Genomic DNA, 25337 nt, shown 5'->3' with positions numbered 1-25337 from the left:
TGTGAATATATGTGATTTTGACTGAGTCAAGGCAGGAGATTTAAAGTATTTGAAAGGCTGGATAGAGGAAAGTTATTTCCTCTGGTGTGTGGGGTCTAGAACAAGTGCCGTAACTGTAAAATGTGAATCTATCCATTCAGGGTAATACCAGGCAACAAATCTTTGGGCAATGCAACCCTGGCATCTTCCAAAACATCTTACTGAATCTAGAGTTGAACTGAAAAGTTCAGAACTGAGCTTGATACACTACATTAGAGAATTAATGACTGCAGAATCAGATAAGGCAAATGCAAATCAGATCAACTGAGATCTAATAATTAATAATTGGCTTCCTATTCCTTCATATTTTAAGGTGTTGGTAGTTTTTAGTCACTTTTAAATTGTTGATGGTAGTTTAAGATTGCTTCAACAGGAACATAACACATTTATATTCTTGCTAGGATGCACTGACAGTGGCAAGAACAGGCATGGCCTGGTAGACTAAACAACTGATCCTCTTGCAAAAGAGGTTCTGGAAACAGTAAGGCTGAGTTCTGCGTCTCCATGATGATGTCTATTGAGGTCCTGTATCCTTGTTATCAAATGAGTGAATTCTTCTCTGAACTGTGCACATCTAGCAAGAAAGACCCACCTCAACTCTTCAATGTTCCAGATAACCTATTACCCTAGCTCTCTGCAGCCTTAAAAGCAGCTCTGACAGATAGTGAGGGGTGGACAGGTGGATGTCTGGGGGTGTTGAGGGGTTGGAGGAAAGTGTTAGAATTATTGAACTAAAATTCTTTTGAGACATATTTCAGGAAAAGCTTGGGGGGATAAAAGCTATGTAGCAGACTGTAGCAACATATCAGTGACTGTTTTGTTGGTCTCCTCTCTCCCTGTGGTGACACCTCTCTGTCCCATGTTAGTGAGAGAGCTGTGGCATTTTGCATTGTCAGGTGAACAATAGGTTTTGTGGACCGCAGATCCTGGTCTCTCTTTGGAGGCTTTGCAATTGTTGGCTTGGTGGGTGATAAATGGGAGAGTGGGAGGGGTGAGGGTTGATACTTTGCCGGTGTGGAGAAGGGGCTTTGGGATTCTAATGATTTTCTGCCATTCATTCTTTGGGGCTCTCTTCTATTTTTGTGGATGTTTGCGAATAGAATGAATTTCAGGTTGTATACTGTATACATTTTCTGAAATTAAATAGAACCATTGAACTGTTGAGGTAAGAGATTAGATAGATAGATAGATACTTTATTCATCCCCATGGGGAAATTCAACATTTTTTCCAATGTCCCATACACTTATTGTAGCAAAACTAATTACATACAATACTTAACTCAGTAAAAATATGATATGCATCTAAAAACACCCTCTCAAAAAGCATTAATAATAGCTTTTAAAAAGTTCTTAAGTAGTTTACTTAAATACATTGAGTCCTAACCCCGGCACTTTAACATATCTTACTCCTGGCGGTAGAATTGTAAAGCCTAATGGCATTGGGGAGTATTGACCTCTTCATCCTGTCTGAGGAGCATTGCATCGATAGTAACCTGTCGCTGAAACTGCTTCTCTGTCTCTGGATGGTGCTATGTAGAGGATGTTCAGGGTTTTCCATAATTGACCGTAGCTATTCATCCAGAAGATGAAAAAACAGGTTGGGAAGGAAAGGAAAATGTTGAGCACTTTGTTGAGCACAAGGTCATTGGGCCTTCAACACCTGGGAAGAAGAAAAGATCCAACATAAGTTTTAAATATTATGAAGGATTTGAAAGGGTGAAGAAAGAACAGCCACGTTTTGGTAAATGTATTGAGATACAATGAAAATGCATGCCATTCATCCAGATCATTTCTTCATCAAGGTAGTACAAGGGGAAACAATTGCACAATGCAGAACTGAGTGTTAGTCACAGAGAAAGTGCAGTGCGGCCAGACACTGTGCTGGGCCATAAGGTCAATTGTGAAGTCAAGAATAGTCTTGTAACAGTGGGATAGAAGCTTGGCGATACATGCTTTCAGGCATTTGTTAGTGTTACAGAGTCATCCAGCTCAAAAACAGGCCCTTTGGCCTATCATGTCTAACAGTAACAGTTGCACCTATCTATACTAACCCCATTTACCCACTTCACATTCCCAGTCTTCTATGTCTTTGATTCAAGTGTGGACTAGGCAACACAAGGTGTTGAAGAACTGGTGATCCTTTGCAAGACTGAAACCCAAATTGGTAATCTAATTGCGTGGATATTGAAATAAAGAAATTATAACACAATGCAAACTGACTGTTTGTACCTAATTCACTGTTAGCAAAATTCAAATCCACCCTGTTGTAACCCTCTCTTCATCAAACCCAGCACATTCCCCATGGAACAAATATTCATCAAACACTATTTTAATCGCCCGGAACAGCTATGTTTTTCTACAGAATTAACAAGGATCCATAAGTTTGAAACATTTTATTCCCAAGACAGTAATCTACATGATGGATTAGAGTTTACAGAGAGAATGAAGCATTCCCCTGTTTCTCATTAAATTGAAAGTCCTGCGGTCCAAAGCTGTCAGTGCAGAAATAGTGTACACAAGGTCAGAACTAATATAGGCAAGTCCAGAGATTAGAAGATATTTCAATCTATCATACAGGGAGAAACGGCAGCGATGGCTGCACAGTTTCCTGTAAGTTTCAGATCAAAATGCTGGCAATATCAGATTAGATGGGTGTTGGATGCAAGTATGGACCCAGAAACTCCACACGTACAATGTTCCAGAGCTGTTTGGATGTGCAGTATGGCTGCAGTTTGAGCAACAGGGTACCAACCTGGATGTAATGAGTGTCTTTCACTCAGAATTTCTCTGGAGTGTAGGAGAATGAGGAAAGATTTGACAGATATACAAAAGGATGAGGGGTACGGATAGGGTAAATGCCAGCAGGCTTTTTCCACTAAAGCTACAGGTCATGGGTGGTCGAAGGGGCTTGGCAGAATAACAATTTGGCACAATCTGCTTCTGTGCTGCAGTGCTCAATGGCTCTAGAATCTCCCAGGGTGCTTTGTAAGCATTAACCATATAACAATTACAGCACGGAAACAGACCATCTTGGCCTTTCTAGTCCATACCGAACATTTACTCTCACCTAGTCCTACTGAGCCCATGACCCTCCATTCCTTTCCTGTCCATATACCTATCCAATTTTACTTTAAATGACAATACCGAACCTGCCTCTACCACTTCTACTGGAAGCTCGTTCCACACAGCTACCACTCTCTGAGTAAAGAAATTCCCCCTCGTGTTACCCTTAAACTTTTGCCCCCTAACTCTCAACTCATGTCCTTTTGTTTGAATCTCCCCTACTCTCAATGGAAAAAGCCTATCCACGTCAACTCTATCTATCCCCCTCATAACTTTAAATACCTCTATCAAGTCCCCACTCAACCTTCTACTCTCCAAAGAATAAAGACCTAACTTGTTCAATCTTTCCCTGTAACTTAGGTGCTGAAACCCAGGTAACATTCTAGTAAATCTTCTCTGTACTCTCTCTATTTTGTTGACATCTTTCCTATAATTCAGTGACCAGAACTGTACACAATACTCCAAATTCGGCCTTACCAATGCCTTGTACAATTTTAACATTACATCCCAACTCCTATACTCAATGCTCTGATTTATAAAGGACAACATACCAAAAGCTTTCTTCACCACCCTATCCACATGAGATTCCACCTTCAGGGAACTATGCACCATTATTCCTAGATCACTCTGTTCTACTGCATTCTTCAATGCCCTACCATTTACCATGTATGTCCTATTTGGATTAATCCTACCAAAGTGTAGCACCTCACACGTATCAGCATTAAATTCCATCTGCCATCGTTCAGCCCACTCTTCTAACTGGCCTAAATCTCTCTGCAAACTTTGAAAACCTACTTCATTATCCACAATGCCACCTACCTTTGTATCATCTGCGTACTTACTAATCCAACTACCACCCCATCATCCAGATCATTAATGTATATGACAAACAACATTGGACCCGGTACAGATCCCTGAGGCACACCACTAGTCACCAGCCTCCAACCTGACAAACAGTTATCCACCACTACTCTCTGGCATCTCCCATCCAGCCACTGTTGAATCCATTTTACTACTTCAATATTAATACCTAATGATTGAAACTTCCTAACTAACCTTCCGTGCGGAACCTTGTCAAAGGCCTTACTGAAGTCCATATGGACAATATTCACTGCTTTACCCTCGTCAACTTTCCTCGTAACGTCTTCAAAAAATTCAATAAGATTTGTCAAACATGACCTTCCTCGCGCAAATCCATGTTGACTGTTCCTAATCAGACCCTGTCTATCCAGATAATTATATATACTATCTCTAAGAATACTTTCCATTAATTTACCCACCACTGATGTCAAACTGACAGGCCTATAATTGTTAGGTTTACTCTTAGAACCCTTTTTAAACAATGGAACCACATGAGCAATACGCCAATCCTCTGGCACCATCCCTGTTTCTAATGACATTTGAAATATTTCTGTCAGAGCCCCTGTTATTTCTACACTAACCTCCCTCAAGGTCCTAGGGAATATCCTGTCAGGACCCGGAGATTTATCCACTTTTATATTCCTAAAAGCACCAGTACTTCCTCCTCTTTAATCGTCATAGTTTCCATAACTTCCCTACTTGTTTCCCTTACCTTAGACAATTCAACATCCTTCTCCTTAGTGAATACCGAAGAAAAGAAATTGTTCAAAATCTCCCCCATCTCTTTTGGCTCCACACATAGCTGTCCACTCTGATTCTCTAAGGGACCAATTTTATCCCTCACTATCCTTTTGCTATTAAAATAACTGTAGAAACCCTTCAGATTTATTTTCACCTTACTTGCCAAAGCAACCTCGTATCTTCTTTTAGCTTTTCTAATTTCTTTCTTAAAATTCTTAATGTAATTAATGGAAATTAATGTAACAAATGTTGCAACTATTTTATACACAGGAAGATCCCATAATCAAAAATGAAAATGATAAGGGAAGTATGGACCATATTTAATGGTATTGACTTGGGGATAAATACCCAGGATTTTCCCTTCCTGTTCCTATCAAATCTTGCACCACAGGAACTTGATCCACTCCCAAGACAACAGGCAGGGCTTCAGTTCACCATCTCCTACACCAGTGTAGCTGTAAGTATTGCCTTGTGCTCCAGTCTTAGAATCCCATGACCTATGGATTCCAAGGCGGGTGCAGGAGAACCAGCCCAGTGCTGAATGTGAAACCGACAGAACTAGCAGTTATTGCCCACGGTAGTTTAGTGTGTACTCGTGTCCTTCAGTTTCCTGAACAGGGAAAAAAGCCTCAATAAGGCAGGACTATAACCTCATGAGTGAGTCCTTCCAGAGTCACAGCCTCTCTTCACGTTCTGAAAAAGGCACAGAGCAAAAACAGGCCATTCAATCCACTAGGTTTACACTGACCATTGGCCACCAACTTAGACTCATCCTGCATTCAGTTCACAATCATACTCTCCGCACATTCTCGTCAACTTCCCCCAGGTCCTATCACTCACCTATCAGCTAGTGTCAATTTACAATTAACCTATCAGCTCGCACGTCTTTGGGATGTGGTGGTGGGGTGGGGACCGATGCGCTCAGAAGACACTCGTGGTCACAGGGAGAAAGTGCAAACTCCCCACAAACAACCCCCCAAGACTAGGACTAACCTGGGTCTCTGGCACCGCGAGGCAGCCACTCTGCTAGCAGCACCACTGTGGCGCTGTGCTGAGTTAATGGTTTATTTACCTTTGAAAGTTCCTGGCACGCAGGCCAGAAATTCTTGACAAGAGTGCTCTTTGCATAACTTGAAGCAAAGTAAAAATAAGATTAAGGTTATTGCATTGTGCAAAAACATTTTGTGTATAATTCTATAATAAAATCCCTCTGCTATGCCTCATTTTTAACTGTAATGGAGTGCAGTTGCACATTGAAAAGACAGAACAATGTTTGTGTGGATTTAATACAATGGGGAAGTAATCTAACAGTCCTTTGTGGCTGTGATGGAATGATAGAAATGTGTGCTTAAATACCGAATACATGCTGAAAGTACTGTTCAGAGCATGCATTGCTCCTTCTCTTTAAGAAGCAACAGGGCCAATTCAAACCAGATTGAAGGATGTACTGGATCTTATAGTTACTTCCCTTTGAGCATGCTTGTCTAAAATTAATAAGTTACACAACATTGGCATAGATCCGTGTACAGTATGATGTGCACTGCAATTTGTAAACCTGTGTCAAATTTTGAAATGTCACCCCTTTATATACAAAATCTAAAATCTGAGTTTTAATCTGAATTCTATTTCTAAATTTCATTCAGTTCATTATTTCTACCTTGTTTCTAGTTTAGGTGTTTCTGGCTTCAACTTTCCCATCTGGCTGAGATGTTAAACCAAGCATCCGTTCTTACTATTAGGAGAAGCAACACATTGCACTATGATATAGAGCAGGGAGAATTTTATCAACTTTGCGGTACATCATTGTCTATCAACAAACAACACTAAACATGATTATAGAGTCATTATCACCTCTGCAAATTGGCTGCAAGTTTCCTATCTTAGTGACTATTAAGGGCTTTGAGAATTCCTGCAGACTTAAGGATGCTAAAAACTATACATCACTTTCTTTTCCTTGCATTGATTTATGAAGTGCACAGAGAAAAAGTTTCTAGACTGTTGTAAAACTTCTTTGAAAGAATGTATCCCCAAAGCACCGAAAATCCATGTCCCAAAGCCGCTCAAAAAGAACAGTTGTGATGGCATCGAGATCTTTTGAGACCAAGGATCAGACACAGACAAAGACCAGAATTGTACTGTTTCACAAATTACCCGTCCATCTATTCCATCGAGCACCTTCTGCTCCACATGAGGCAAAGAACTCAAGACTTTTGCTTAAGGCTTCCTTCAGGGAAAATCTTGCCTGACAAATCTGCTGGAGTTCTTTGAGGAACTAATAGACAGGATAGACAAAGGAGAGTCAGAGGATGTTGTTTATTTGGATTTTCAGAAGGCCTTTAACAAGGTGCCATGTATGAGGCTGCTTAACAGAAACAGAGCCCCTGGTATTACAGAAAAGATAATAGCATCGTCCAGCCGGCAGGAGGCAAACAGTTGGAATAAAGAGGGCTTTTTCTGGTTGGCTACTGGTGACTAGTGGTGTTTTGCAAAGGTTGGTGTTGGGACACCTTTTCACATTTTGTATCAATAATTTGGATGACAGAACTGATGGCTTAGTGGCCAGGTTTGTGGATGATATGAAGTCAGGTGGAGGGGCAGGTAGTGTTAAGGAAGCAGGGAGTCTACAGAAGGACAAATAGATTGGGAGAATGGGCAAAGACTGGCAATAGAAAACAGTGTAGGGAATTGTATGGTCATGCATTTTGGTAGAAGGAATAAAGACAGACAACTTTCTAAACAGGAAGAAAATTCAAAACTCAGAGGTACAAAGAGACTTGGAAGTCCTTGTGTAAGATTCCCTGAAGGTTAATTTACAGGTTGAGTCGGTGGTAAGGGAGACTAATGTAATGTTAGTATTTGCTTCAAAAGGACTAGAATATAACAGTAAGGATGTAATGTTGAGGCTTTATAAGGCATTGCTCAGACCACACTTGGAATATTGTAAACAGTTTTGGGCTCCTTATCTAAGAAAAGATATGCTGGCATTAGAGAGGGCCAAGAGGAGATTCACAAGAAATGTGACTATGTTCCTCTTGAGGATCAGCAAGAAATGCTGAGCCAGTTAGCCATGAGGAGAGGGTGAGCTGATTAGCTTGAAGCCCTCTTATGCTATGATTAGCCAGATTGAGATCAGTAGAAACATTGGTTCTTCTGGGTTGATCGTCTGATATATTGGATCCTATTATGTACGTAAACTTAGAATCTCCTTGTTTCATTCAATATATAACCAAGTACAACCTTACTGATGGTAAAGAACATGATAACATATAGTTCTATGTCCAATTCTTCAGATATCACCTCTACCATCTCAACTGCTGGAACAATGGCTCCAAGTTCAAGTCTTGGTATGGTGAAATCTGGTTTGGAAGCCAACTTCGCTTTACCCAGGATGAATCTAACTTCACTATATCCAGCAGTGCCTATGACTTCCAGGTATACACCAGCAGCAGTAGCTACAGTTGATGCATTACAGAAGATGCATACCTCTATCTTTTAATTGTGGAATTGTGTAGATTCCTGGATTTTTTTAAGCCTTTAAGATCCTGAAGGGAAGAAACATGAGGAGTGGGACATCCTTTTCACAAGTGTCTGAGATCAGCTCTCTTAATATGAAGTGTCCCTGGACACTGAATGGAGCAGCAAATTCAATATAGTCAAATAAGCTATGGTTAGTCAATAGCACACCATGATGGGTAAAGGATCTTTCAGTATTGGCAACCCGGAAATTAAGGGTGTCCGTAATGAGGTACCATCCAAGGCCCAGACTCTACTGCATAGGAAGGCTGTCCTGTCCCAAGATGAAGCTTCTGTAGACCTTTGCCCAGATCTCCAGTAGGGAAACATTGCATGGCCTCAGCACTGTTGGATGCAATCTATGCAATCAGAGATTAGGCTGCACCAACATGTCTTGCACTGCTTTCAGCACACTCATTGCTTTTTCTGCCCTAGAAAATGATTTAAGACCATCATCAACATAGAATTGCCTTTCTATGTACTTCCAAGCTTCAGTCCTGAATTCCTTCTCTCCCTCCATAGCTGTTCTCTTAACATCATAGATTGCCACTGAGAGACAGTGAGACAGTTACCAAATATATGAACTCTCATACAATACCTCAGAGTCTTGTTGTCCAGTTGGTGGTCACAAAACCACAAGATTCTGAGGTAGTTTTAATGATCCTCTCTCACTAGGAAGTCGTGGAACATTTGTTCAATGTCTATCATCACTGCAACTGACTCAGTTCCGAAGCACATGAGGACCCAAAGCAGACCGTTGTTGATGTCTGGACCCCACAAGAGCACATTGTTCAGTGATATGCCTTTGAACAACGAACTAGAATCAAAGACAATTCGTATTTGTGTGGGTTTCTGGGAGTGGTAAACACCAAAGTTGGGCAAATACCAGTTTTCTTTGTTGGGAGCTGGTGGAAAGTTTGTTGGGAGCTGTTGGGAGTTGCTCCTGTAGAATCTTTCCATGAACTCCACATAACGATCTTTCATTTCTGGTTTCCTTCTCAACGTGGGACTGAAGGACATGAGTCAACTAAGAGCTCGGTCTCTGTCATTTGATAGGAGTTGCAATGGAGAGCAGAAAGAAAGGGGAACTACCCGACTGTTTGACTTGTCTTTGCGAATCTCTTTTTTTCATGATTTGAAGGGAGACATCTTCATTGATGAAAGGGGCTAGCTTATAATCATCTTTTGAGTGGCAGAAGACTAGCTTGTCTAAATCTGGTTGAGCAGAGGTAAGTATGTCAGGGCACTTGGTTTGGTTACCTTCGATCTTCTATTTCACATAGATTCCATTCTCACAGGGTCTGAAATGACTTGGGCATCTGTTCTCCAAGACATTAGTCTTAAATGTGCTGGCAATGTACTGATGAACACCATCAAGACAGACTTCATCCATTATGACCAGCTCAGGTCCAGCTGTTGGCCATAAGGTGCACCATGCCAACTACTGCACTGTTCACCTACCTCATGTGCCTGGATAGTGTCTCTGCCAAGCAGCCATAGAATCTCAGCAAAAGAGTCAAGTGGAGGAATCTTTTCAGCTAACCACGTGCAGCTTCAGGAGTTGGGATTTTATCCCTGTTGTTGGAAATATTGTCGTACTCAGTGAGGTTTGGCAAGGGTACCCTCATATTGACTCACAACAAATCCACTGACTTTACTTCTGGCAACTTCTGATGTTCCAGAACATGCCTTTGGAGTGCACGGGGAAACAGGACTTAGAATACTGAATATGTCAAAGAATGTTGACTTTGCCAATGGCATATTACCCTGATCATCCAATATCAGATATGCTTTTATGTTTTGCTCAAGATGTCCTTTCGGGTAGATATGGACTAGACGTATTTTAGAGCAGGATTTGCCTTTTCCTGCATACCTCCATGCATGAGGAAATAGCTACATATGATGCATGCTCAGCTGCCTCCCAGCCATGCTCTGCTGTGGATGTGCTAGGACCAGTAGTAGGCCAAGGTGCTGGCCCTGAATGAAGTGCTGATTAGTGCTGGTCACTGTTGCGCTCAGTGCTATGTATGATAGCTTTACAGTCTTTTACTTGGTGTGTTTTTGAAGCGCATCATTTGAAACATATTGAATGCCCTTTTAGAAAGCATCTCCTTTCTCTGAATCCTCTGCAATTCCTTAAGGGGTGATTTATGGACCAGGAATTATCTATTGGGGTACATAATAGTTTTCTACTTCAGTTTTGATGACCATGATAAGGCTTTGCTTTTCCATGCTTTTGCTGGAGATCTCCCTTTGAATGAGGTGCTACTAGAAGTTGAGAGCAAAAAATTAGAGTCCTTTTGCATTTCTGTGTTGTGGCAGACAAAGTCCACAAATAATACCTATGGTGGATGGGGCAGGTTGCTTTGTTTTATACCTGAAACTTTTGGCTATCTACTCTTGGATCTTGTTCAGTAATTTCTCCACTATAGGATTTATTCTTATTGCTGTGTTGAAGAAACTCAGCTCTAGTAGGTGATCCTAGTTCATTTGTTTTTTTTTGGTGGCTTGCAGTTCTGACAACAGATCTGCTAACTACTGTAGCTTCTGCGGTCCTTTGAGTGAGGAGGCTTTGGAAAATTATCAAGTCTACTGAAGACAGATTCTTTGATTGCCTCTGGAGAGCCATAGCATTTTTCCAGTCTCTGCCACAGCATTTTTAAATCCATAGCAAGATTATTAATGTGAACTGCCGTAACCCTTCTTGCATATTGCAGTGACTTACAGGGAAGGTCCAGCTCTTCGCTAGGCTTGAGATTTAGTCCTTCTACTGCATTGTGAAAGCTTGACTTCCAGGACAAATAACTGGCAGCTGGTTGTTGAGCACATTTAGTCCTGCTGTAACTAGGTCTCAAAAAGCCAAATACCAAACCAAATCTAACACACCTGCAGCTCCTAAATGAAAACGTTGTGGTGACTGGTTTGCCAGATGTGCTTCCTGGGACGGATGGAACTTCATTCTGACCATGTCTATGCAGATGGGTTTGGCAACTCTTGACTGAGGTCTTTGCTGTTGTAGACCTTGAGTTTTAATACCCTGAAAGACATGTTGGCAGAATGGTGGGGACAGATTCTCACTGTATAGGCAAAATGTGTTTGGACACTAATGCTTCTAGAATACTACTTTTCAAGGCCAACTGACAGACATATATTTAAGAATTGATTTAGAAATGGAGATGGAAGGACAGGAATGGTGGAGATGGGTGAATTAGGGACAGAACAGGAACAGAAAGAGAAACAAGTGAAAGAAAGGGAAGTCTGTATGGAAAGAGATCAAAGGTAAGCAGTTAAAGAAAAGGAATTAAACAAAAAATAAACATTTCTCTGAAGGAATGCCAGCTACAGCAATGACCCTCTACAGTTTTGATTGTTCAGTCTCTGTGATTCCGTTTCATGCTAGGACTATAATCTCATTTAGAGGTGCGTTGTGCTGTAACATGCCAGCCTCAACCCTGGGCAGTAGCTTCGACTCTGCTGCTTTCAGCTGTTTCATGACACTCACAGGCAAGGGCAAAATGTTGTTTTTGCAAAACTCACAGCTTATGAGCACAAATTGTCCAAAGATCTCTGCTAAGATCCTGATACTCCCTCACCATAGGTTGCCGGATGCTCTTTTTACTCTCTATTAAAGCAAGGTGGAACTATGGAACCTGCTGCTATTTCTCCAGCATATACCAAGCCATTATGAACTGGTAATGCTCATGTGTTTTGGGAAATGTTTAATGCAAACATTAGGTTACCCTTTCCTGGCGATGGCTATTGCCTGATAGTCCATGCACATCAGCTTCATGCCACATATCAGCCAATGCAGGTACGAGCTTTTTCATTTCCCGAGAGCTCGTGAATGGAATTGAATATTGTGCTTATTAATGAACACTTTCACTTATAGTGGAGGAAGGTCACTGCAACTACATCCACCTTCATTATTGATGCAAAATTGTCTTTGTTTACAACCGTTCTTTGCTTCTCCCAATTCTCTAATTTCTCCCCCCACCCCCATGCCAGTACAACTTATCAGATATCTGCACTTTTATATCCTGAATCTCTGCCCTGTGTTTTCATAACAGGGGAATGCCTGCTATTCATTCCAAGTGAGAATTATTCAAATCCTCTGGGCCCTGTAAACATTGTAAAGCAGTTTCAGAAGGAATGCCAACATGGGGAGGAGAGGCTGACCCTTGTGGTTACTTTGGTAGAGCTGACTTTTTTTAGGGGAAATGTCAGAGAGAGGTGGTGATTTCTCTCAAATTCTATCCCTCTGCAACAGATTGTCCAGTTTAAGTGAAACAGGGCTTTTCCAACAATTATTCTTAGACAGGTTAGCAATGTGAAGGCTCCTCAGAACAGAAATTTGTCCACCATTGTCAGTGCCAGTCATTCACTGCAATAACATCTGGACAACGGAGTCCACTTCTGAAATTCAATTCCACTGAGGCAAATGAGATGAATGCCCTTCTACTATCCTATATCCATCCATTACCTGCAGATGTGCCAGAATTCAGCAAGAGTCAGGCAAGAAGAGTACGATTGGTTGTCAGTGTCTTCATTATCATGTCGTGTCACAAACCAGTGTTTTATCTAACAAATATTCAATCCAGGTCAAAGGCATTAAAATATATTGATTTATTCATAATAGCTTGTAGCTAATTAAGATCACTGCTACAATGTAGAAAACACGATGGTCAATTTGCCAACTGCATGTTCATGCAACCACGTAAATGGTAAGGTCCAGATAATCGTCAAGTAATATTACTTACAGCTGTCATCTATGGCATCAGAAAGATACCCCTGCTCTCCTTCCAAACAGTCCCTGAAGAAGAAAAGGAAACACCAGTTTAATGTCTCAATTGAAATTGGAACACAGAGCTTTAGTGAGTGGTAGAGGTGGATGCTCACAACATTTAACAAATGTCTCGATCACACATTAATTGGCAAAGCATAGATGGCCACAGAACAGGTACAGGTAAATGGGATTAATAAAGGTGGATGCACAATCCTCATCATGGATATGAGGACTGAAGGGCCTATTTCTATGCTGGTTGACTCTAAACTCCGCACTTCTGGTAGTGCATCTTTCCCTCAGTACAATGTAAGCATTTCCATTCTGGTCTCTGGCTGGGCGAAGGGGGAGACTTGGAGCTGTTGACTTTCGGAGATATTAAACTAAGAATGTCTTACGAATTCAGTACCGCTCTGGTGTTAGTGTAGATTATTTTCTGCTCGAATGGAAATTGAACCAAGAAACTTCTGACCCTGTGCCTAGTTCCTAATATTTTAAAGAATCATTTTGAAGAAAGACAGGGGAGTTGCCAATATTCTTCCTTTAATATTCTCCACTGAAACAGATGGCCTGATCATTATTACATTTCTATTTGTGGGAGTTTGTTGTGTACATTCTGACTATGTGCTTCATACGGTAAGTGAGTGACCACACTCAGAAGTACTAAACTGAATGGAAGTGAACCTGGGACATCTTAAAAGGTATGCCATAGTGCCAATTGTAATGAAAGTTGATTTGGAAAGATGCTGACTGAAATCCCTTTGTAATAACAGAGCGCAGAGATTTTTAATGGTTCTTGCCAAATACAATGAGCGAGCAGCTGATATGGCTTTCACCCAACTCTTCCCTCATCCAGTCTCTTAAGCTGTCTGTTAATATGTATAGGGTAAAAGTTATACTGAGAAATAAGACATGCTTTGAAAAGGCTGCTGAAAGTGTCTGCATTTATGGAATGTGTCAATCTACTGTGTTCTTTATCCCCTGGATAGATTGGGAGTTGGAGACTTGGGGGTGGGGTTGGTGGATGTATCCAGCTTCTTCATTGAGACTAAATTTAGTTTAAATTTAAAATGATACATTTTTAGTTGCTTAGCTGAAATATTCTGGAAGAAGTACTACTGTTCAAAGAAAACCAAATCAATTAAACAATTGCATTTGAAAAGTGCCCAGAGTGTTTTCAATTAAAATGGCACTCTCGGTATCTGGTTTTGCCAGACATATGGGATCAATCAGGAAGTTTGTGCTGATGTTTTCTTTGGGAAATGCTGATAGCTCAACGCATGTGTAGCGGCGACAAGAAATCTCAGTTACTCCAGCCGCACTTATTTTAAAAAAACCCGCCCTCTCCTTTAATGCTTCAGTGTCAGAGTCATAAAGACACTTAGAGTTTCATCCTATCAGGACTTGACTCCTCATGCTGCTCTCCTGAGAAAGTCAGGGTATAAGAGACGATATCGAGAGAAAGGGAGAGATTATTTTGCCGGAATATTTTTGCAGAAGAGACTGTATAACAAGCCTGAGGAGCCCTGCAAAGACGGAATTACAACTCATTGCACACCTACCTGCCTTTATTTCTGTTGCATAATGCAGCATGCAGCAGTCCTCTCCTTACTAGTGCACACTGCCTGCTGCTTAGGCACTTACAACCCATACAGTTTCCAGAGGAAGCCTTTCATAGGACACATCTTTGACCTGAAGGAACGCCGCAATGCCCTGGACACAGGCACCAACCGGGTGCTCAAGCTGGGCACCGTCTTCAAACGAAACGTACGTAAGCTGAGAGAGAAGAGCAGCAACCTGGACCTGGTTTTCCTGGTGGACGAGTCCTCCAGCGTGGGCAACACCAATTTTGTAAATGAGCTGAAGTTCGTCAAGAAGCTGCTGTCGGACTTCCCAGTAGTACCATCTGCCACCCGGGTGGCAATCGTGACCTTCTCCTCCAAGAACAATGTGGTGCCCAGGGTCGACTACATCACTGCCCCTCAATACCGCCAGCACAAGTGTTCTCTACTGAATGAGGAAATCCCTGCCATCAAGTACAGGGGAGGTGGGACCTTCACAAAGGGAGCGTTCCAGCAAGCAGCAGTAAGGCATTGTTGGTGATTTTATGTCAAAGTTTAGAAACGTAAAATATTTGAAATTGTAGGTGTGTTATTGTGGGAATTATTTAAATTCCAATCTCAGTAGCTGTGTTCTAACTCACACTGAACACTTTTCACCCATTGCCTCTTGCTCACTGACAGTTATAGAAGCCTCACCTGCTCTCTGCCTCTCTTTCTTCTTTTAACACCTCCGTCCTTGACCAAAGGTCTGGTCACCTGGCATAACATTTGTGTTTAACTCATTTTGGTAGCATTCCTAGCAAAATGCCAGGGAGATGTTATATGTATGTTGATATTAATGTTGGTGTATTTGTGCGATTGGTGCAATACATTACTTTTTAGAGTATGTTCAGTGGAATGGACGTCTAAAGCACTGATTTGTTCCCAGTGATTGCATGAAGTTGACTTAGGGCAGCCAGATAATCACAAGTTGCATGCCTCCTCACAACCACGTAAATTGCCTGACCAGGAGGATGACTGTAAATCTCTTAAGCAGACTCAGAGCAGAATGTAATACACGGGTGAGACCAACTCTCCCAGCTGCTGAATGCTCAAGTGGAATAAACATCTGAGCCACTACGTGGAGCACATACTGTAATCAATGGATTCAAGTTGCTCTCAGTAATATTAGATGAGAAAAGTTCATACCCAATATAGAAATAAGAAAAGCATTTTACCTGTGGCTTAGGAGTAGCATGCTATACTCTATATTAGAAGATAGAAGAGCAAAATCTCACGCTAGAGATCTAGGCAAAATATCTAGGCTGACACTCAGTACAGAGGTTGAGCTAGTTGACAGGAGTTGTTCCTTGAAGGCAAAGCTAAATTGTCTCCTCTTGGTTGTAAAAGTTCCCAATGGAACAGGATATCTTTCCTGGAATTTCATTGCTGTCCATTAGATTTTAAATTGGAGAAATTGGCAATTCTGCCATTATAACTATATCAGTGGCTAGGAACATGAGACAGCCCAAAATTGTACTTCATGAATACATAGCATTAGTTTTATTTAAGCTAGTGGATGGAAATCAAGTGTAGTACTTAATCAATTAATACATTTGACCAGAGAACTCTCTTCTGTCCTGCCGCTGCCTGTAAGGAGTTTGCACGTTCTCCCTGTGACCACATGCGTTTCCTTCGGGTGCTCTGGTATCCTCCCACGGTCCAAAGGTGTACTGGTTGGTAGGTTAATTAGTCATTGTAAATTGTCTTGAGACTAGGCTGGGGTTAAATCAAAGATTGCTGGGCGGCACGGCTCTAAGGGCAGAAGGGCCTATTCTGCACTGTATCTCAATAAATAAACTAGAAGTTAGTGGCATGATATAGTTGGTATCCATCTCAGAGGATGACAGAAGGCTTTGTCAAACCTCTCATACAGTGGACAATATTTCTAGTACACTCACTGTTGCATTGGAATATCACCATTAGTTGTGTGATTAGAACCTGCACCATTCTGAAACTAGGCAAGAAACCATCCACTGACAGATAACCAATATTGGAGTTCTTATATTCTCACCAATTTTACTCCATGGAAGGAAGTTGGAATAAACATTAAAGACCAGATGCAGTAATATTACAACTGATCGGAACTTTGTAGATAGTACACCCATAATTTACTGGTGTGAACGCCAGCAGAGCAAGGGTTGTTATTTAGGAGGTGGCCATTCAGTCCTTCAAGCCGCTTCTATGCAGTTAGATCAGTGCTCATATGTAACCTAGTGCCATCAAGCTAATATTGGTGCAGTAATCCTGAATGTTTTCATCAGATGTACATTAACGCTTTGACTCTTGATCTTACAACTTTTGACAAAGAGATCGTTTTCAAGCTACACCCTTACACCCATTGTTCTGAATTTCCCTTTGCTCATTCAGAACTGTACCCGCTGGGAATAATTGTTCTGTATTGAATTCATTGAATGTTTATAGTAACTGCAGGGGCCCTGGCAGAAATATTTAAAATGTCGGTATCTACGGGTCAGGTGCCAGAGGATTGGAGGATAGCTCATGTAGTTCCATTGTTTAAAAAAGGCTCAAAAAGTAAGCTGGGAAATTATAGGCTGGTAAGTTTGACATCGGTAGTAGGTAAATTATTGGAAGGAATACTAAGAGATAGGATTTACAAGTATTTGGATAGACAGGGACTTGTTAGAAAAAGTCAGCATGGCTTTGTGCATGGTAGGTCATGTTTAACCAATCTATTAGAGTTTTTCGAGGAAGTTACCAGGAAAGTGGATGAAGGAAAGGCAGTGGATGTTGTATACATGGACTTCAGTAAGGCCCTTGACAAGGTCCCGCATGGGAGGTTAGTTGGGAAGATTCAATCGCTAGGTATACATGCAGAGGTAGTAAATTGGATTAGACATTGGCTCAATAGAAGAAGACAGAGAGTGGTAATGGAGAATTGCTACTCTGAGTGGAGGCCTGTGACTAGTGGTGTGCCACAGGGATCAGTGCTGGGTCCATTGTTATTTGTCATCTATATCAATGATCTGGATGGTAATGTGGCAAATTGGATCAGTAAATTTGCTGATGATACAAAGATTGGAAGTGTAGTGGACAGTGAGGAAGGTTTTCAAAGTTTGCAGAGGGATTTGGACCAGTTGGAGGAATGGGCTGAAAAATGGCAGGTGGAGTTTAATGTGGACAAGTGTGAGGTATTGCACTTCAGAAGGTCAAACCAAGGTAGAACATACAAGGTAAATGGTAGGACACTGAGGAGTGCAGTATAACAGAGGGATCTGGGAGTACAGATACATAATTCCCTAAAAGTGCCATCACAAATAGATAGGGTCATAAAGAGAGCTTTTGGTACATTGGCCTTTATAAATCAAAGTATTGAGTATAGGAGTTGGAATGTTATGGTGAGGTTGTATAAGACATTGGTGAGACTGAATTTGGAGTATTGTGTGCAGCTTTGGTCACCTAATTACAGGAAGGATATTTATAAGGTTGGACAAGTGCAGAGAAGGTTTACAAGGATGTTGCTGGGACTTGAGAAACTGAGTTACAGAGAAAGGTTGAATAGGTTAGGACTTTATTCCCTGGAGCGTAGCAGAATGAGGGGTGATTTGATAGAGGTTTATAAAATGATGATGGGTATAGATAGAGTGAATGCAAGCAGGCTTTTTCCACTGAGGTCAGGGGAGAAAAAAACAGAGGTCATGGGTTAAGGGTGAAGGGGAAAAGTTTAAAGGGAACATTGGGGGGGGGGCTTCTTCACGCAGAGAGTGTTGGGAGTGTGGAATGAGCTGCCAGATGAAGTGGTGAATGCGGGCTCACTTTTGACATTTAAGGAAAACTTGGACAGGTATGTGGATGAGAGGGGTTTGGAGGGATATGACCCAGGTGCAGGTCAGTGGGACTAGGCAGAAAAATGGTTCGGCACAGCCAAGAAGAGCCAAAAGGTCTGTTTCTGTGCTGTAACGTTCTACGGAGTATAGATCCACAAAATTTCCCCTTATACTCTTAGTGGCCACTTTATTAGGTATACCTGTGCACCTTCTCTTTAATGCAAATATCTAATCAGCCAATTATGGCAATGCAGACAAGGCAAAAAAAAAAATCATTTGTCATTCAGACCAAACATCAGAATGGGGAAGAAATGTGATCTACGTGACTGTGACAGTAAATTGATAGTTTGTGCCAGGCAGAGTGGTTTGAGTATCTCAGAAACCGCTAATCTGGGGTTCTTACGCACAACAGTCTCTAAACTTTACAGAGAATGGTGAGGGAAACAAAAAACATTCAGTGAGTTGCAGTTCTGTAGGAAAAATTGATTTGCTAATGAGAAAGGTCAAAGGAGAATGGACAGACTGGTTCAAGCTGACAGGAAGGCCACAGTAACTCAAATAACTATGCGTTACAAGAGTGGTGTGCAGAAAAGCATTTCTGATCATACCGTGTATCAAACCTTGAAGTGGATGGGTTACCGTAGCAGAAGACCACAAACATACACTCACTGTCCACTTTATTAGGTATAGGAGGTTCCACCGAGTGTATATGCATCATTATTAATGTAAGTATGAAGCAGAGTATTTTTCAAACATTCATATATGTAGGAGAGATAGGGAAAGACCTGGAGGGTTTCACAACACTTATCAAAAGCAGTCACTCTTAATCCTCAAGGAAAACATTTCTGAGAATTAGAGTCATAGAGTTACTCAACAAATAAAAAAAAGCCCTTTGATCCACCATGCCTATGAAGGCAATGTCTGTACAAATCTTATTCAGCTGCACTTGATCTGTAGCTTCCTATACTTTGGTCATTTAAGTGCCTGTTCAGACCTCAAGCGGTGCATTCCAGATTTCAATAAACTTCTGGGAAAAAGAGGGATGACTGAGAGGTGAGTGGAGGGAAGATGAAAAGAAGGGGAGAGAGAGGGGAGAAGAGAGAAAGAGAGAGATGGTCTAACTCCATATATGATCAACTCACAGCTGTAAGTTTGTTATTACACTAACACCTACATGTATTTGTGCATATGACAACAAACTTGACATTGTGTCTATGACTTTCACAAATACAAAGTCGTAAAGTACTGCTTCCATTGACTCTGTTTTACCACATTGGATCCCTGGGTTCAAATGTCCTCATCTGCAAACATCACCCCTTTTCTTTCCCCAAGAACTCCCCAAATTTTATTATTGCCCTAGTAGCAAAGGCTTATTTCTCTTCTATATCTCCTCCAATTGTTCCAGACTCACCTCATGTCATACATCTGTGTTAAGGAACATGCTCTTCAACCATATTTATTTACCTCCCAACAACACTAGATTTGTCATTTTATGAAGTATACAGAAATCACAGTATTTTCGACCAGAACAGTAGAGATAAACTTGAGAAGAGTCCAGAAATGCTGTACACTCTTTGTCCTTTTTAAATATTAGAGTTTGTCACTACAAAATGGTCTACTAAATCCTCCCTCCAAGAACTAGGAATTTTATCCTCAAGATTGGGCAATAGCAGGAATTTACAAATTGAGAACTACGGAGTAAATTGGCCAATTTACCACTGAAGCAATTACAGATTGGAGAACTGATGCTGGGTATTGTTTTTTCCCCCATAAACATATTTCATTTTAAGCTCACCTACTACTGAGACAGGTGAATGCACTCAGAGCAGTAACAACTTTGAGAAGGCTGATATGTTTAATCCATCTCTGCATTGAATAAAGTCAGTGCTCTGTCTCCAGTGGTTGATTTGTGTCATTAGTTCCAGTTGATCTGTTGCACATTGAGGTTAAATTGACATCCAACCCTGTCTACCCATCAATGACTTACATGAACTCCCAGTCCAGCAGGCACTCATTGTTGTTTTATGAATTCCTCCGCGACCTCATTCTTCCTCGTCAATGTAATCACCTCTAGCTCCAATGACCTCTGCGTCCTCTAACCCCTCCAAATACGGTGTCTGGCCCATCCTTTGCTCTACCATTAGAGACATCTAGCTGCATTAAACAAATTTTTTTTACCCTGTATGGGGCATGCTATCACTGGCAAAGACAAACTGTATTACCCATTCCTAATGCCCTTGAGCAAGTATTGTTGTAATTCTACTGGTGAAGGTGCTCTAGAGGTATGATCTTGAAGAGGCTTGTCCTGGAAAGGATGCGTATATTTCAAGTTAGGATAGTTGGGATTTTGGAAGAGAACTGACGGTGATGATGTCCCTCTGCAATCGCTGACTGTGATTTCCTTGGTGGTAGAGGTCACAGGTATGGGAGGAACTGTCAGAGTAACCTTTGAGGCATGACTTTTACTTGCCTCTTATCAGCCCAACCTGCAAATCATTTGCCTCCATCTCTGAGCCTACTTTGGAAAGGATTTGTTATTCAGCACTGGTGACCCCTTCTTGCATCCATCCCTCATCATCTTCTTAGACACCCTGCTTGGTCTTCTGCCCGCTTTGGACCTTTTCATCTCTAATTGCTAAAAAGACATCAACTGTCTCATCTTCAACACTCCCTTCTCCTATTCAAACCTCACACCCTCTGAGTGCACTGCCCTCCACTCTCTCTGCACCAATCCCAGTCTCAACATCAAGCCTGCAGGTGAAGGGGAGGGGGCCTGCTGTTGTAGCAGCAACTCTCAGACACCTCACCTTACATACCTTGAAAAGGACCCCATTCAGGAGCATTGTCTCCCGCACCATCACCAACCTCATCGTCTCTGGAGACCTTCCTCCACTGTCACCAGCCTTACCCTCACTGCTCATTTCTACCTCCTACTCAACCTGGAGAGGTGGTGGGGGGTGGAAAGCCTACAATCATTCACCTGATTTATAGACCTCATAATTTTGTTTACCTCTATAAGATCTGCCCGCATTCCCCTGTGCTCCAGGGAATAATATCCTAACCTATTCGTCCTTTTTTGTAGTTCAGGTCCTCGAGTCCTAGCAACATCCTTGTAAATTTTCTCTGCACTCTTCCCAGCTTATTGATATCTTTTCTGTAGGTGGGCGACCAGAACGGCACACAATACTCTAAATTTGGCTTCACAACTTCAACGTAACATCGCAATTCCTGAACTCAATGCCCCGTGTGCACCTTTGCACTGCACCTGCTGTCGCAAAACTGCTTTTGCAGGACAACTAATTTCACATCATGTAAGACCTGATTCTGATTCTGTTCTTTTTGATCCATGACTGATATCAGTAAGCTTGTTAGAAGCAAGCTGACAATTTCTGATACTATACAGCTCACTTAACAAAGAAGCAATTAATACTTCTGCATTTTTTTGACTCTGGATGGTCTTCCCATAGGTTTAGTATGTAAAGCTTCCAAAGGATTAAAAGTACATTCGTTATCAAAGTATGCATGCAGAAAACAAGCCTGAGATTTGTCTTGCCTACAGACAGTCACGAAATAAAGGACCTTGGAACCTGTTCAAAGAAAAAAAACATCAACCCCAACCTCCCCCACACAAAAAAAAAACAAATTGCAAAAATCAAAAGGTATATTTCAGTTCAGCTCAGCATTCATTATCTTCAGGCTGCCCCGATTCAAAAACCGTCCAAACTAGCAAGTAAAAGGAGTGACCAGAAAAACTAAAAATACATCATATATGAATTAGAGTCCAATCCACAAACTGTGTTGATTTAATCTTGCTCATACCATCAGGCAATCTCAAAGTACTGAAAGAGACCATTCAGCCCATTATACCTATACCAGCTGATTAAAAAAGGGACCTAGTTAATGAGAGTTCTCCAATCATTCCACAGGATCCTGATTACGCTTTCTTTCCTAGTAGACAAAAAGGGTACATGTCTATGTATCGGGAAGAGCATAAACTGGTGTTATTGATTGTAAACCACGGAAACTTATAAGAAATTCAGAAAAGACTGCTTCAGCAAGGCAGTGGTGAAATAAAGAAATCTTTTCCACAGTGAGTAACTGAGTACAGTAAAATACATGGACAGTTTGGGCTGAATGGCCTATGACTGGGCTTTAGATTCTGTGCAAAATCTGATTTGTACAATTCCTATCTCAATGTAATCATTAAGTCTTCTTCCACCACTCTGTCAGGCAGTGCACTCCAAATGACAATGGCATATTGTTTTATAATAAAAGAATGGTTGCTCCAACACCTCATTCCACTAAATTCATCTATTTTCATTACATTTAATAATGTATCCCCACATCCACCTTAGGATCCATTTCATTCCAAGGAGTGTTTTATCATGGCTGCCTGTGAATTCTGAACATCTTCAGCCCTGTGAACTATCTCACTAGGCCAGGAGAAGTAAACTTAATTAACAGTAATATCATAAATGATTTTGGGATTTAGATGTAAGGTGTGATTTACAACTTTGGCATTCATACCTTGTGAATGAAGCAGTATCACAGCTGTTTGATTCATTTTCTATGTTGGAAAGTATTGTCCCAGCATCAGCTCCAAATGTTCCACACCAATACACTCTGAAGTAAACAATACCATTTCTTCACAGCGCTGTCTCTAATGACTAGAATCTTTTATTTTTGACTATCTCACTAATAAGAGTTTAAAAGAGAGTGAAACAGATGAATGTTGTCATTACAATGAGCTCATTGCTTGCTCAGAGTTTAATCTTTGCCATTTTCTCTCTGTATTTCTCAGGTGATTTGCCTTTGAACTAACTTATACTGTTTGCTTTCAAGTTCAAGTTTATTGTCATCTGACTGTATAGAACTGTATTTGTCAACATGAAGTGGAGAGTAAGGTTGTAAATTTAGCAGGAGCAAAGGATGATGGGAATGGTGATGATGGATCACTGCAGGAGGGTTGTGGGACAGGTAGCAGGGAAGGAGTGCCGGAGCAGGTGGTGGTGTGGGTGCAGACGTACCCAGCCCTGAGCCACCAACAAAGTCATTTGATTCCAAACAATTGGTTTATTGATTATTACAGAATGTCCCTCTGGTGCTTCCCACTCCCTCCCCTCTCCCTTCCCCTTTTCCCAACTATGATTCCCCCCTCCCTGTCACCTTCCCACTCTCAGTTCACAATAGAGGCCCAAATTAGAATCAGGTTTATCATCACTCACATAAATCATAAAATATGTTCTTTTTTTGTGGCAGCAGTACAGTGCAATGCATAAAATTACACCAGTTCTATGCAAAAGTCTTAGGCGCCCCAGCTATAGAAATGTGCCTAAAACTTTTGCACAGTACTGTATATACAACCAAACAATACATCATTCCTCTGGATCATGGTGCACTGACAAAACATATATCAAACACAGCTCAAAAAAAAACATATTGATGCATCATCAATAACTCACGCTGAGACTTAGGAAGTGAGATATCGGCTTTTATTGACTGGAAGAACAACACTACATCCTGGGAAAATGAGGGAGAGCAGCAGACCACAGTCGCCTTTATACAGGGGTCTGTGGGAGGAGCCACAGGAGCAGTCAGCAGGGTCTGTGGGAGGAGCCACAGGAGCAGTCAGACAGGTATATCTAGTTCACCACACATTTATGAGACTAGTCGTCAATTGAGGGGTCACTTCATCAAGTACCTCTGTTCGAACCACCGAAAGCCAAACTTCCCGGTGACCAAACATTTTAATTCTGATTTCCGTTCCTGATCCAACATGTCAGTCCATGGCCAAGATGAGGCCACCCTCAGGGGGAGGAGCAAAACCTTATATTCCATCTGGGTAGCCTCTAATCTGGAGGTATGAATATCAATTTCTCTTTCTGGTAAAAAAGATTTCCCCCACCCCTCCCCTCATTCTATTCCCCACTCTGGCCTCTTAACTCTTCTCACCTTCCTATTACCTCCCCTGGGTCCCCTCCTACTTTCCTTTCTCCTATGGTCCACTCTCCTCTCCTATCAGATTCCTTCCTCTCCAGCCCTTTATCTTTCCTACCCACCTGGCTTCACCTATCACCTTCTAGCTATGCTCCTTCCCATCCCCCCCCCCCCCCCACCAATTTTTCATTCTAGTGTCGTCGCCCTTCCTTTCCAGTCCTGAAGAAGGGTCTTGGCCTGAAATGTTGACAATTTGTTCATTTCCATAGATGCTGCCTGACCTGCTGAGCTCCTCCAGCATTTTATTTGTATTGCTTTGAATTTCAGCATCTGTAGATTTTCTCATGTTTACTTAAAACAAAATGTCACCACAAATAAGTTAATAAAACATAATTGAAAGTGCATGTAGTGTGCAGCACAGATAAACAGTAACCAGTACACAGCACAGTAAACAGCTCGCTATCCTAGTGATGAGGCCTCAGTTGGAGCAGGGTATTCATTAGTCTCACAGCCTGAGGGATGAAACTGTTACCCAGGCTGGCAGCCCTAGTCCTGATGTAATTGTACCTCCTTCCTGACGGTAGTGCGCCAAAGAGATTGTGGGATGGATGGTCTCCTCAACAATGTTTTGGGCTCTTTGTATACATAACTCCTGCTAAATGTCACAAATCGGGGGGAGGGAGACCCTGGTGATCCTCTCGACAGTTTTTATCATCCTCTGTGGCGTCTTGTAGTCTGATGCCTTGTAACTTCTGTACCAGACAATGATGTAGTCGGACCAGACACTCTTGATGATGCCTCTGTAGAAAGTTGTTAGAATGGGAGCAGGGAGCCTTGCGCACCTCACTCTCCTCAGAAAATGTAGACACTGCTGTGCCTCCTTGATTAGTGAGGAGATGCTGGTCCAAGTTAGACTGTCTGTCATGTGCAGGCCAAGGAATTTTGAGCTGTTCACTCTCTCCATGGCTGATCCATTGATGTGCAATGGAGAGTGGTCAACCTGAGCCTTCCTAA

The 25337-nt window shown here is 41.6% G+C and overlaps 1 protein-coding gene across 1 annotated transcript in view; it reads left to right on the top strand.

The window, feature by feature from the left end:
- Positions 1–14516: 14516 nt before the first annotated feature.
- Positions 14517–25337, top strand: part of svep1 (sushi, von Willebrand factor type A, EGF and pentraxin domain containing 1) — a 289678-nt gene continuing 278857 nt past the window's right edge. Inside the window, exon 1 of the mRNA XM_073048583.1 lies at positions 14517–15082. Within this exon, the coding sequence (XP_072904684.1) occupies positions 14582–15082 (501 nt within the window). The 5' untranslated portion in view covers positions 14517–14581. The remainder of the gene's footprint in view (positions 15083–25337) is intronic.

This window comes from Hemitrygon akajei, chromosome 6, assembly GCF_048418815.1.
Source record: "Hemitrygon akajei chromosome 6, sHemAka1.3, whole genome shotgun sequence".
NCBI classification, from domain to species: domain Eukaryota; kingdom Metazoa; phylum Chordata; class Chondrichthyes; order Myliobatiformes; family Dasyatidae; genus Hemitrygon; species Hemitrygon akajei.
Note: the sequence above shows the minus strand (reverse complement) of the source record. Positions and strands in the feature narration are given on the sequence as shown.